Source organism: Apteryx mantelli, chromosome 1 (assembly GCF_036417845.1).
Source record: "Apteryx mantelli isolate bAptMan1 chromosome 1, bAptMan1.hap1, whole genome shotgun sequence".
Taxonomy (NCBI): domain Eukaryota; kingdom Metazoa; phylum Chordata; class Aves; order Apterygiformes; family Apterygidae; genus Apteryx; species Apteryx mantelli.
The window spans coordinates 204,989,540-205,003,969 of record NC_089978.1 but is presented as its reverse complement, the minus strand read 5'-3'; the positions used below and the strand labels follow the sequence as shown (position 1 = coordinate 205,003,969).

At 36.1% G+C, this 14,430-nt stretch overlaps 1 protein-coding gene across 3 annotated transcripts in view; it reads right to left on the bottom strand.

Moving 5' to 3' along the window:
- Positions 1-14,430, bottom strand: part of CERK (ceramide kinase) — a 49,254-nt gene that overhangs the window by 18,262 nt on the left and 16,562 nt on the right. For all 3 annotated transcript variants that reach the window (XM_067315899.1, XM_067315911.1, XM_067315903.1), the window contains exons 6-7: positions 11,898-12,043; positions 1,292-1,366 (exon numbers count right to left, since the gene is read on the bottom strand). In XM_067315899.1, the coding sequence (XP_067172000.1) occupies positions 1,292-1,366; positions 11,898-12,043 (221 nt within the window). The remainder of the gene's footprint in view (positions 1-1,291; positions 1,367-11,897; positions 12,044-14,430) is intronic.

The following is a 14,430-nucleotide window of genomic DNA, read 5'->3' as shown; positions in this document are numbered from 1 at the left end:
ACATTTAATAATCCAGCTAAGATATTATGATATACTATGTACATATTAGAATCCAGATGTTTAAACTTAGTCCATTGAGCTAAACTTTACATATGCTGAACAGATTGAATCACAGATTAGTAACAGAGAAGCATGTTTGCAAGTCTTTGCTTCTAAATTGCACCTGTTAAGCACTCAAAAAGCAAGTGATAATGAAATAATCATCTAGAAATTCTGTCCTTTATGTTTACACAACATTATTATGCTGAAAAGCATAGAATCACAGAGTAGTAGAGGATGGAAGAGACCTCTGGAGATGACCTAATCCATCCAACCTGCTAAAGGCAGGATCAGCTAGAGCAGGTTGCTCAGGACTGTGTCGGGTCAAATTTCCAATTTCTCCAAGGATGGATACTTCACAACTTCTCTGGGCAACCAGTTCCAGTGTTCAACCACCCTCCCATTTTTTTCTTATATTCAGACGGAATTTCCTGTGTTTCAGTTTGTGCCCATTGCCTCTTGTCCTGTCACTGGACACCACTGAGAAGTCTGGAAAAAACTGTACCATCTTGTACAATTTTTCAAATTCAGTATAAGAACACGGTGACTATGATTGTTCAATATGTGACAAATAGAATGGAAGACACCATTCACAATGCACTGAATATAAGAAGCTGTCTCTTTCAGTCCCTGTGCAATTCAAGCTCTCCATTACCAGAGGACCTTGAGAAGTGGCAATGAAGGGTGGCTGTCAGCATCCCTACTGACAGCATGTCAGGAAGCATTTCTTACTGAAGAGTAGTTGTTTCCCCCCCCCCAGTTCCTTTCAGCTGAGTTATCAGCTAACTCCAGTCAAGCAGAAGACACATTTCTAACTCGGCATGGAAACATGAAAATGCACAGGACAAGTAGGCAATTAGTACAGAATATTACTATTCAAAAGTACATGCATGTATGATAACCTTCTCTAAGAGAGAGATATACTCCAATAACTTACACTGCTTGCTTTATTTTGCTGCTATTCTTTATGCATGTCAGAGTCCATGAGAACTTAAGCACTAGATACAAAGTTTCATAAAGTTATGATCCCCTGAAAACAGGGAATTACAGTACAGTGAGCAATTCATTTTTAACCTCCCTGTATTTCATATCATAAAGAGTCCTAATCCCGGACAAAGAGTTCATATTTTAATTTATCCATTATATTAAAATAATATTTCACAGACATGTAAAAAGAAAGACCTGAATAAAATTACTATTTTGGGATATTTTAATTATTTTCATAACAAAACAGTGAACTGCAACTACCTACCTACAATAATATGTAGAGCTGATGTTACTGGATCAGAAATGCCAACTGTCGAATAGCATATGCAATCTGTTGACCCTGAAAAATGAAGAACTAGAAATTAACTTATACCTTTCAAAATAAGTATTACTGTCATACTTCCTCCAAACAAAAGCATTATGTTCTCTCATCCTGCTCCCTTTTACTTTATAGAACACTATCTGGTCTATACAGATACAAATATTATGATCTAAATTGGAACAATAACTTTTTTCCAATGAGTAAAATTTACCTCTCTCCATATAAAGTACAAAGACTTTCATTCGATGCAATAAATGTATAGCAGCTGGTGAGGGGAAATAAGTTGTTAGTTCACAGGAAAGATTTCAGGATTACATTACAGCTTTTTTAAATCAATTATGGATGGAGGAGAAGAAAGGCATACACTGATTCTCCTCTGCTTAAGATTTCTTACTCATTGAGATCTCATAAAAAGAGGATATTATGACCAGTCTCCCACTTTCTGGGGAAGTGCTGTAAATTCCAGGCTGTCAATATACCCACCTTCTCCAGCTGCATTTTAAAACACAGACTCCTGCTTAACTCTATTATTTGAAAATTAGTAGATACTTGCTTTCAGGAATTAGTTTATAGATATGGAAGCAAAGTGGATAGAGCTGTGTCTTTACAGTCTTGAGCAAAATACCCAAAAGCAGACAGGGGGAAGATTTAGGTTTCACCTATATTTTCAGTCATCACTACTAACTAGCTTTAGGTCGCTCTACACTCAGTACGCTGGCTATGTTAAGTGCCATTTAGAGATAGCCAACTCTCTCCAATACCATGAAGAACCAGAGTATCTAACATATAGTTCTAAATTCTAAATTCTACTCTGCAGCAGGGACTTGGAAGTCAGGGCCAGATATATCAAAGAACATAATTTGTTACAACACCTAACTCCAGATCAAATTTCTCCTTTCCCTGCCCTCAAAACTAATTCATTTAAAGTCAGTGCTGGCAATTCCATGTATCTGCTTTCAGATTTGCTATTGATACACTGGCTATCACTAGGTTGAATACCTCAGATATAAAGTTTTTTGAGGCCTATTCAAATTAAAATATAAAACTAAAAATGGAAGAATGACAATCATCATTTAAAATCCACTTTTGGTTCTTTCTCACTTTGAAGGCAGTCAGGGCATACACTAAAGGCAAGGAAAATCCTTCCCCCTCCATCTTGCTTCTCAGGAAATAGACATAATTTCCCCTATCAATGAAGGGCACAGAAGAAGCTACTATCAGGTAAACACCATGCAGAAGAGAGTCACAGTGAACAAGAAGCCCCAGTAACCAATTAAAGAAAAGACAAATACAACAGAACTGCAAACCAAAAGAAAGAGCGCTCTCTCTACAAGACAAAGGTACATGATAGTGCAAGTGTATCATTATCTGTATAGGCTATTGCATAGAAAACAGGACTCCACTCTCTCTCAGTATCATACCAGACGTGGTATACAGAAGATGCTATCATGCCAGATTTGGAGTTTTATAGCAGAAAGTAGCAATCAGAGTTCAGATACCGAAGCTCTGCGTTACTGTCAATTTTGCCAATTTCATTTTGCCTCCTACACTCATGAATTTCAGTTAAGCAGAAAAGAAAATTCTCAGTGCTCTCAAAAAGAAAAACCAAAAAAATTAGTTACTGAGTGATCTGGCCTGAACTTTTACTGCTAAATATACTAGCCTAATGTTTCAACCAACATTTTTCATTTCTTCAAGATCAACCTGTAGCCTGCTGCTAGAATTACCTCCAATTCACCTTAATTCCAGATGTATACAGACAGAGCTTCCAGGTAGTCTTAAACACTAGGTGGGAGGAGAAGAGGGGAATTCACACAAGCATTTAAACACAGGAGGCTTGTCTCCCTATACTCTTCTGTAGTCATTTTAAAAAGCTGATTTATCCATTGGACAATTTCTAGAACTCCTGTTCATTTCTATTAATTAACTATAGAGGGAGGCCAGAGAAACTAGCCAATACCTAAAATTAGATCCAAAGTCTGAAATTAATTCAAAGATTCTAAAATGGTAGGCTGGGGAAAGATACCATCAATGTTTACCAACAGTCAAATTATCCCTATTTCTTAGACATGCCAGTGGAATATAAAATGTTAACTTAGCTACAAACAGTAAAATATCAGGTTTTTTGCTCTGTCAGATCTGGTAGCACAGAGCAACAAAACCAGTCCTTTTCCTTACACACATTCCAAGAGAATAAAAGTGGTCATAACACCACATCACACCAAGTATGAACCTAACAGTGCTAGTTTCAAGGTCACAAAAATGTTCAACCAGTATCTGAAATATATCATAAGGCATAAGGATTTGAATCTCTTTGAACACTTCATAACTAAATAGAAATTCTACATCATTTTGGACAAAACATGTTTTTCTTCTTAGTTTTAAATTAGAACAGTCTTGAATAGATTTGGAATCTACTACTTCCCAAACAGCACTCACAGTAGAGGCACATGCAAAATGCACCAAAATCTAGATAATTTCATCCATATATATCTAATTTGGAAAATGAGATTAGAATGTAAATCTAGAATTTGTCTTACATCCCTTCTATTCTCTGGAATGATTAACAGCTTAGGGTTGCCAGAGCACTCAGTCTGGGCAAGAAGCTTACACAAAGTGTGATTCTTGGCTAATGTTAGGTGATGGATGTTATTTGTTCTGGCTAAACTAAGAGAAAATGTGATAATACATCCTGCTAGAATTTTTGTGTATTTCAAGGGCAACAGCATAAGAGAGTGGAGAAAAATAAAAGAGGCTTCCATGGATTGTACAGAGGTATGCAGCCCTTCAGAGGAAAGTGTGAAGAAAGCAGTTGATCCACATGTTAACTGAACCCTAACTCATTAAAAAAGAAAGGTCTTCTGTATGCAAACTACATTTTGCTTTGGTGTACTGGAAGGGTAAAAAACAGTATGCAAGGGCAGGACTGAGTTTCAGGCGAACACACCTAAAAGTAGTTACATGTGTACATGGACATGTGATTGTATGTCTAAGCTCCCATTTTGGTCAATGAGATCTTGTCAGGAGGGTTGATGGCAGCCTGAGGTTGATTCAGGGTGCCCACACACAGGCATCTCACACCATTTGAGGTGCCTCAGGAAGCAGGACATCTGCACAAGAAGGGCAGATGCACACAGGACCTACGGGCTGTACTGACCAGATCCCCAAGCTATAACATGAGTTTAGATACCTGTCTTACATGCAGATACCTAAATGTAGGCATTAAAATGTGTGTGTGAATTTCAAATTGAAACCTACTGTAAGTAGGGTAACTCCCCTAAAAATGACACCAACCACCAATGTTCAAGTGCTGTAGAGTACTCTGCTCTGCTTCCAAATGCTATTCTAGTATAAAACATGTCTTGCATAGTGCTAGTACAGCTCAAAGGGCACTAAGCAGCCACATGTAGATAGCTAAATCCCAAACTAAACGTCTGAAGTCTCCCAACTAAGAACTCCTGTCTCAGATATCTTAAGAGCCTATTGAGATCAGTAAGTGTGTAAAGGGCACAACAGCTGCCACAGTAGCTAATCCTTGGTAGAACAAATACAGTCGTTTTGAATCCTTACCATACATTTATGTAGACTAGAGCCCTGTTTCATTATTACTCTATTTCCCCAAAGTCTGTTATTAGAAGGTATCATGTAGCCACACAGTTCCTACATAGGTAAGTTCTTCTATGCTTTTTCTTTTCCTCCCAAAATTTGTATTAAAAATGATTTAAAAATTAATCAAGGTAATTCTTCCTTTTAACTAATTACAGAGAGAAATGGTCAAGATATGTATTTAAAATATTAAAAAGAGTACATACTCCTCAAACATGTTTTTGCCACAGCAAGATTTAAGAAAGCAAAGGGATGAGACTGCATAGAGTAAGGTACAACTAAGGTAAATCAGTCATTTCCCCACACCCCTCTCTGTGCATGCAAATATTGTTGAACTACAGCAAGTAGGTAAGTCGTGCAGACAGGTGCTCAGACAAGCATCTCACCAGCTTTAAATTGGCCATTAAGCCACTAAAGTGACATGCAAGACCATTCTTACTGGTTGCATGGAAGAGTTCATACCATACGATACTGTGGACAAAAAATGTAAAGATTACCATCTGTAACAAACGAGGACAGGCAAAGTGCTAAAATTAATCCTTTGAAAAATGCTTAGAATGACTAACTCACAAAAAAGTTTTCTTAAAACAAAACATACACATGCTATTTGGACTATTTTTTTTTTTTTTTTGCTTTTAATGACTAAATACAAAAATAAACAAATTCCAGAGAACTGAAAGACTGCCACTGTAGTTCCAACTACTAAAGGTTAGAGGGATGACAGAAGCAATAGCCAATTAGATGTTGATCCTAGAACAAATAGCAAATTTAGTAAAGAAATAGAAATACTCTTAGTGTTCATGAGCATTTGCTCTATGTGAGATACTTCTGACACGTCTGGTTATGGAGCAGGTGCTCCTTTAGCATATTCAGACTCCTCAGGGGCAAATTAGCATGGCAACAGAATTCTGTACTGTAAATATGTAAAATTAATAGCTTCAATGGGGGTTCTGTCCATTTTGATTATTTTTGCAAAGTCACACAGTTCATGCAGTTACCCCAGTGAAGAAATATCAGCTGAGTCATGCTACTGTCAGAGTAACTGCATATAGAATTATTCTTAGTCCAGCACCATTTAGTATTTTGAAAGTCTAGATGGCATCTTTTCTGGGAAGCAATTTTCAAATGACAAGAAACTGACACATTCAAAAGTGAGGGTATTAAATTATTTTTAGAGGAAGAGATAAATGGCCTGTGCATACAGTTGTGCTTCTACTTAAAGTTTTACACACCTTCCTTTTAGCATCCAGAAACCAAGAAAGCAGTTTAATGTCTTCAGAATGTCAGACTTGCTTAAAAAGAAACAGTTCAGAAGGACTTTGGGCTGTTTATTTTACTTTTTTTGGTACATAATCACTTCAGCAAAGTTCAGTACCACAGTACAACAAAAAATGGCTAATGCAATGCTGATAAATTTAAAAGGAGAAGTTATCAATACAGGTAAAAGTAATCTTGATTCAGTTGTCTTTATAGTAGCTCCACAATACTGAATGCTCTAAGACTCTCATTTCCAGAAGTATAATTGATTTAAAATGCTAAAGAAGAAACATAAAATATCAGACCTAAGGATTGAAATTGGACGTACCTTGGACAACCTTAAAATGAAACGCTAATTAAACTACAAAGATCATTAAATATTACAAACCTTGTGACAAGAAAGGTTGTGGACACATCATTCAGTCCTTAAAAAAAAAAAAAGCTGTTTATAGTATGCTTTAACACGTTTTCCGAGAAAAATTTTACAGCCTAGAGAAAGCTAGAATAGGAGTTGAGTCATGCTTCATGATCTTTCTTCTTTCTCGTTTTGAAATGTGTTAATGAATCCCCAACTATTTTTCTACCTAGCCTTCACACAACAAATTGGTGGTGTCATCTTCAGTATTCTCAACTTTTACAACCACATGTTAACATTCTGATTATAAATCACAATGCATGTTTCAATACTTCACATTACAGAGATCATATCCTTGACTGCAACAAAAGATTATACAATGAGAGGGAGCTGGAAACACTAGAAGTCTAAATTACTATAGCAATTAACACTTCTTTTCTGCTTTTCCTCAATCTTCCCTAGTGCTTGGAAGATTTTTTCCCTATTCCCAGGGGAGACTAGCAGACTTGGTTTTTGGAAAGAGAATGATTGCATTAATATTAGTCCATAGCACGGAGTGCAGTAGTATTTTTCTTCCAGCTGCTGAGATCATAGGGGCATTTAATATAATCAGTTCTCTTTTACTAAAGGTGCTTCTGACAACAGTGACAACTCATTCTTATTACTAAACCTGGCATAGAACAGCTGGACAAAGCTATTTGGGTTTTCTCTAGTGACTACAGTTTTAATATTAAAGCAACAAGATGAAACTTCAATGCTGTATGTTAACACCAGAGAAAATCATTTCTTTAAGTTCTATGGCAGTATACTACCACCCTGAATGTAGTAAGAAACCACAGCTGGATGTGCTTTAAGGCTAGATGGCATTAGCAAGAAGTAATAACTCAAAGTTTTTGTAGGTGCACTGACTTGTAATTTCCACACTACAGTGCAAAACTTGTTCAAGTTGCCACAGCCTCTAAGTACTCTTAACAACAAATCTGTTTGCAACACCAATCAGTCTAATTTATCTCAATTTACACTGGCATATTTGAAGAATGGCTGCAGCTAATACAGAAGTTCAGCAGTCAGAAATGGCCACTTGAGTAGAAGCCTTTATTTATGCTAATTAAAATACAAGTTATTTAATAAAGCAAAGTACAATGAAGTATAAGAATTGTTGATATTTTAACCAGAAGTCACACTAAGGAAATAGACTAGCTAGACACACATCGATCACGATAAGTCCTTGCTCTGGAGAGCACAAATCATGGTTTAGAAGCAGCATTAATATTTAAAAAGAGCCTGAAGATTTCTGTTTATGAAATAAAGCTAATTCTTCAAAAAAAAAGTCATACAGGTGAAAGTGTTTTAGTATTAAATCTTTCTTTCACTTTTAGTTTCAAATGTTTGTGCAATTAAATTGACAATTTCTGAGCAAAAATTAAGCCTGCTGAATTGAGCATTAGTTTGAATGCAGATGCTAGATGAAACCTGAATGAAATGCTATGCTTCATACATTGGTTTTATGGTCAGTTCTTGATTACACAACAGAGATACCTCCTAAGTGATGAAGAGGTTAAGTGTGTCTTATTACTACTTGAAGACTAAGGCAGACTAGAAGAAATGAGGTAAGGTTTAAGCAGCAAAAAAAGAAAAATTAAAGAGTGCTATGTTTACAGGTATCGATTCAAAAATGGAAAGCAGGGAGGAGAAATGAGGGAGAAAGAAAAATAAAAATTGTGACCCATGAGGAATTTACACAAGTAAGAGGATTCCTCCACAACATGCTTTAAACAGTATGGGCTGTACAAGTACAGTGGCTCATCTATATCCTCCCTTCAAGAAAAGCAGAACAGGTAATAGTGAAATTGAGACACATGAAAAATAGGGATTGTTGGGCTGCATTTATGTGAAAGTTTGGTTTTCCCTCCCTTTCTTAAGTCCAGTTGGAAAAGGAGAACAGGGTATGTGAACTTGGATGGAGATGGGAAAGAATAGGTCTTCAAGAGGAAGAATTTTCTATGTAAGAACCAAGCCCAACTGAGATACTGGTTCTGGGCCACAATTTTCCTTTACCCAGTTCTCAAGTAGCTTCAGTTTCAGCAAGAGTAGAGAACTCTACTACTGAAGAGATAGAAGAAAAAAAAGCAGGAGTGAGCTGCCATGTTTTCATTTCATCTTAAGGGAAAGGAAAGAACACATTTATGAAAAACATCTGCAAGGAACAGACTTCTTAACAGAAATCCTGTGGACACGTGATGATTCAAGACTGAAACCACTATTTTCTGGTTTTAGATTTTAATTCTATCTTAAACTGCACTGAGGTAGATAAGTTATTACAGTAAAGCTGTGAACTCTTTAGTATAAAACTATGTTAGAGAAATGAACTGTGAATGTAGCAAACTAAGAAATCAACAAGAAGATGTGTTTAACATGACAGCACCTGGCATCTCTGTGAGTAGGCCATTTAGGGGCCTTCTTGGAGGGGTAAGCTAGAGTGAGCTCAGCAAGGAAAAAAGACTAGAGAAAAGTGTCAGTGGAATTGGGGGGGGGGGGGGGGGGGACAACCCAACCTCAAGTAGGCACACGTTTCAGCTCAACCAGCAAGATGTAGTTTAATCACAGCAACAAAAGCGCAACAATTTCCTTTGTTCAGGCTAACACAGCTTGCAGTTAGGGGCTAAATAATAAAAAAGCTGAAGTCCCTAAGATGGTGTTACCTTACTCTAGGCTCCTGTCCTCACCGAGTTAACTGTCTGCATCTATCAGAAGACAAGAATACATACAGAGCTTTAGAACTTAACCTCTGAAACCTGAGTAATGTTTGCTTTTAGTCTCCATCAGTGTGTTCTTAGTATAACGAATGTTTTCTTAAAATCCTGAACTAAAGAGTTATGCACAAAGTCTTCCTATATGCATGATTTCTACTGCATTATTCTTTTCTACTTGTCGTATTGTTAGGATTGTCAGTGAAAAGTTCAGGAAAAATTCAATTCTTTTTAAGAATTTCACTTCTTTTGGAACAAGCCCCTTGCACTAGTCTGGGAACCAGGGGATCCCCTGGGGTTAATATATGGTCAGAGCTCCATCACATCAACCTAGACTACAGAAAAGGTAATGATCATGTGGCAGTCAGGTAAGCACTATGGTTACCAGAGAGAACTGCATCACTAATGGCTGGAAAAAATTCATGCTGCCTTCCCCACCACCCTGCAATACACGGGTTTGGTCATTTCATACACGATTCCAGGTCACTGGGACAGCCAGATATGTTAAGAAAGGGTAAGATTTATTCAGCAAGTAGATTCTCTTTTTTGGTAAATTCACCAAAACTATATTCCTAGAAGAACCTTCCTATACTTTTAAAATGGGACCATTTTGAATATTGTACAGCATACGGACAGACCAAGATGTGTACTATCCTCTGGACTTCTTAAATGCTAGTTAGAACTTCAAGGCCAGCTTCCTTAGATGCTGTTATAAAGAATTTTTAAAGGATCTGAATGACTTGAAGAAAAATATTTATATTATAGCACTGATTACAACGTTGCACCTCATGTTAGTTCAGGCATAGAGCATGCAGTATACATTCGAGTAGCAACTCACTACAATGAAACACAAAACCCAAAACATTGTAAGAGAAGAAAGTGACTTGATACATTTTAGAAATACTTTAATATGAGTGAAGCTCATAGTATTTAGGTGCAACTGGAAAAAATGTGTTAAAAAATTGTTGAAAAAGCAAGATTAATCTTTCATGATGCTTATCGTTCGTTTCCTTTTCCTCAGGGCAAAGAAATAGCTCTTAATACTGAGGTTCTGGTATTTTAATTGTATCTTCTAACCGTCATGAATATCACCTGCAGACAAATTCTTCTGAAAGCAAACTATGTAAACAAAAGCCCTTATTTGAAGAAATTTGCCTGAATAAGGGAAAGGAATGGCAGAGCACTTCCAATTCTATTTTTGTAAGTTTAATACACAAATTGATTTTAATATAATGCTTTAACAAATAAAATCAGAGTTTAATTCTATATATAGTAATTATATACTAGCTAACCACGGGAATGAAAGAGAGGCAATTAAAAAAATATAAAAATGTATTCACATCACAACTTTTATGTATCTAACCTTTGGTGTAATACAAATGGAAAGGGTTAAGCTTTTTCCAAGCAGCAATTCAGACAATTTAGGTTTGGATACATTCTTTTCAAAGATATAAGAAACATAAAATCAGTCACCTAAAGATAAGGTTAAAAATATTTTACTTCAAGTTGGTATATTCTTGTAACCTGTGTCAAATGCTCTCAAAATCTGTGTTTTAGTCAGCAACTCATAATGGTCATCTCATATCAGTTTAATTCAAATCTCAACCATCTGATAAAAAAACAAACAAACAAAAAAAACACAGCATAGAAGAGACACTGACTAGTCCATTTGTCTTTTCATCCAGACTTTAAAACTGTAGATGCTATTAAAGAGCTGCAACTTTGAATTCAATTCTGAGAGAGGAAATCATCTCATAATTACACTTTTGAAGGAATGTTAGGAATCAAGTCTTTTACTTGGAGAGGTGAGGTAACACCTGGGCCATTCAACTGAACTGCAAGACTGATCCAAAGAGTGCCTGTGGTGACTAAAACACACACACACACACACACACACACACACACACACACACCCCTACACCACACAGTTTATCAGAGAACTCAATTCTGAGAAAGAGTTCTCATCAATGCCTCCCAACACCAGTAGTCAGGATTTCCTAAAAAAGTGACTGTCATTTAAAAGTGTGAAGGTATAGCACCTCTAAAAAGCAGCAAGGGCAACTCTGGAACCTGCGAACTGTTCCTCAGCTGTAGTTGCTCTGTGCTTCTTGCAATGACAGCTGGAGGTTAGGGGAAGGAATTTTAGCATTTATATGAATTTACCAGGTTTATGGGAGGTTCTCATTGCAATTTTAACTAAATTTGCAGAGAATTTTGAACTGGAAAAGTGTTTATCAGTTAAGTGTCTGTTCAGTAAAGTTCACTCATTAATGTTTTCAGATGGGCTAAGGTATTACTGTCAATATCTTATCTTGCATTACTACAAAATAAGCCATAAAATAAAAACAAAAAAGAAGCAACTAGCTACTTCATTATTAAAAATTCTAAAACTGCACATTTTAGACTTGCTTTCTAGCATCCTTTCCAAATAGGATTGCATATGATCAGTAATTATACTGGGATACCAACAGTTTTAATTAGGAATCTTTATGGAATAATATTGCTCATATTTTACATTTAGGCCTACTATCAAGAAGTTAAAGAAATGAATAAAGTAAACTGAAAGTTAACCCTTTCTTACCAGCAGGAATTATGCCAATCCTTATATTGCACTGGACTAACGGTGCTTTGGGATTATTTTGGTCTATGCCAGAGTCCTTCTGCATTCTTCCAATGAGACCATGCATCACTTCACTGAACATGCCGTCCCCACCAACACAGACAACACTGCCAGGAAACACAAATTAGAATGCACACTAACAGTCAATAAACAACACAGCAAGTATCCTACGTAGGGCATGCACTGCACATCAGAGAAAGTTGTTCTATTCTCCTTCTCCATCTTTACAGATTATAGGAGCACACAGTCAACTTGGAATGAAACAAAAAGGAGAAAAAACAAATTCAAGCTACTCAACTGCAAATGTACCTAGACATTTCTGTAATGTTAGAAAAATGTTGGAATGCAACCAAAAAAATAATTCTCTATTCTCTTTTGCTATGTGCAGACGACAAATATCAGTGGAAACTCATTATACAAGGAAAACACAGAACAGGACTGTACATACAGCTTTGTAAGTATATTAGGTAAACAAAATGTAAATATGGTACCTTTACTAAAAAAAGGAAAGTTAAGTTAGTATTTGTAGCTTCAGACAGAAGTGTGATATTTGGCACTATCCATTTAACAGGGCCATAAGTTATACAAAAGTCAAAAACAGACAAGTGCATGCTTGCATGCTCTTTTGAACATGCTGAACTTCAGAAGCCCATAAAACAGACAGAAGGCATGTGACTTACAGAGCCACTCATAATGAAACACAGTTCTAAACATTACCAGCAAAAACTTTGTTTTGTAAAACTGATTCGAGTCATAGCTGGTGCAGCAGCTACACAGATCCTCAACATGTTAAAGTTCAGCAGAAAGTCCACAGTCAAGCAAATACTAAGTAAAAGACTATTTTACAGCAGTATAAATTGCATGCACAATAATCAAATACACACTCTGTACTCTAAAAGCATAACATCTTTAACTGAAAAGCTGTAATTCAAATACACTTTGAAGGAACACATGACAAATCCAAAATTATGCATATAGTCCCCAGCATACATGATTAGGAAAGTTTACTGTTTAGCAATCTTTTCCAATGCATAATCTAACACTTACTCTTTCACACAGTCAGCAATATATATTGCAGAACGAGCACTTGTTCCATAGGACAGGTCAGTTGATTTTATCTTTTAAGTACTGCTGATTTAAATTTAGCTATCTTTGTTTTATCTTCAGCATAAAGGAATTCTGAAAAAAACAGCCATTTGTTTAATGAATGAAGAGGACAGTCATATAATATACACTGTCCATCTCTCAGTCAAGGCCTAAGAGACTGCGAGAGAAGAGGGCGTTTGTTTTTCATTTTTATAATGAGTTTCTCTTTTCAAAGCTTAGCTACATTATTCCTCAACTTGAGTAGCCTGTTTCATCTTTCTGCGCAGATTCTAAGAAAGATACTAAGGGTGCACAAATTTCTGCCTCAATTTAAGAGCAATCTTGTATCAATCTTGTTTGAAATTAAAAAATCAATACTATTCTGTTCTTAACAAATAGTATATTCAGTTTCAGAAATGACAGAATGAAATGGATGTCTATGCCTACCAAGGGTAAATGCTGACAGATAAAGAAATTCACATATACAATATTAGTATGTTCAAATCAAATGCAAACATCAGATGGTCAATGTGCAAGGCCTTAACCCTTAGTGAAGAAATACCATAAAAGAGATTTTGCTAGGGTGTTTTTTTGCATTTTTTTCTAACAGACTAGCATCCCACAGATAATAACAGTAAACTACATATGCTTCATTCAATTTACTGTTACTAAAGGACTTCTGGTACACAAAACAAATGAGTTTTAGAATTACTCTGTCAAATTGTTTCAAAGTTTTCTTTTTTCTAGTTTTTAAAGACTTGTGAAACTGGCATATGGATAAGGAAGTATAGTGATTTGTCTCTATCAGTTATTCTAAACACAGTCATTACTCGTGCAATATTACAGCACACTGCAGTTGTTCTGCATAGTGATATACAAGAACTTGCTATATGGTATGTTATGAGTACTTTAAGCAGCTGTCTTCAAGGGGAAGCTGCTCTGTCAATGAGCTGTTGGATTAGTACACACACCAAAGGAAATTCTTACAAGGGGAAATGGGAAGAACAAAAAGGAAACTCACAACAGGTATAAATAAGTGGTCTCAAGTATGCACTTGGAAGGCAGTGAAGTGATTAGCTTTAAGAATCCTATACCTAGCTTTGAAATTGCAATCATGACATTCCCAAGTTGGAAATCTGGAGATTAAATGAAGAATCTCATAATTTAAGTGACTTTCTCTTTATTATCAGAACTAATCTAAGAGGACAGGTGGACAACAATTAGATGAAGGAATCAAAACAAACTTTTCTTATATGTGAGAAAAGTCAACAAAACTTCATGAAAACAAGCACAGTTACACTGTCCAACTATTTTTAAAATCTTCCCTATAACCAGGTGATCTTATATTAAAAAGGTAGGATTTCTGAAGCAGTTCTCCTATTAATACTTCAACCCCCCCCAAAACCAA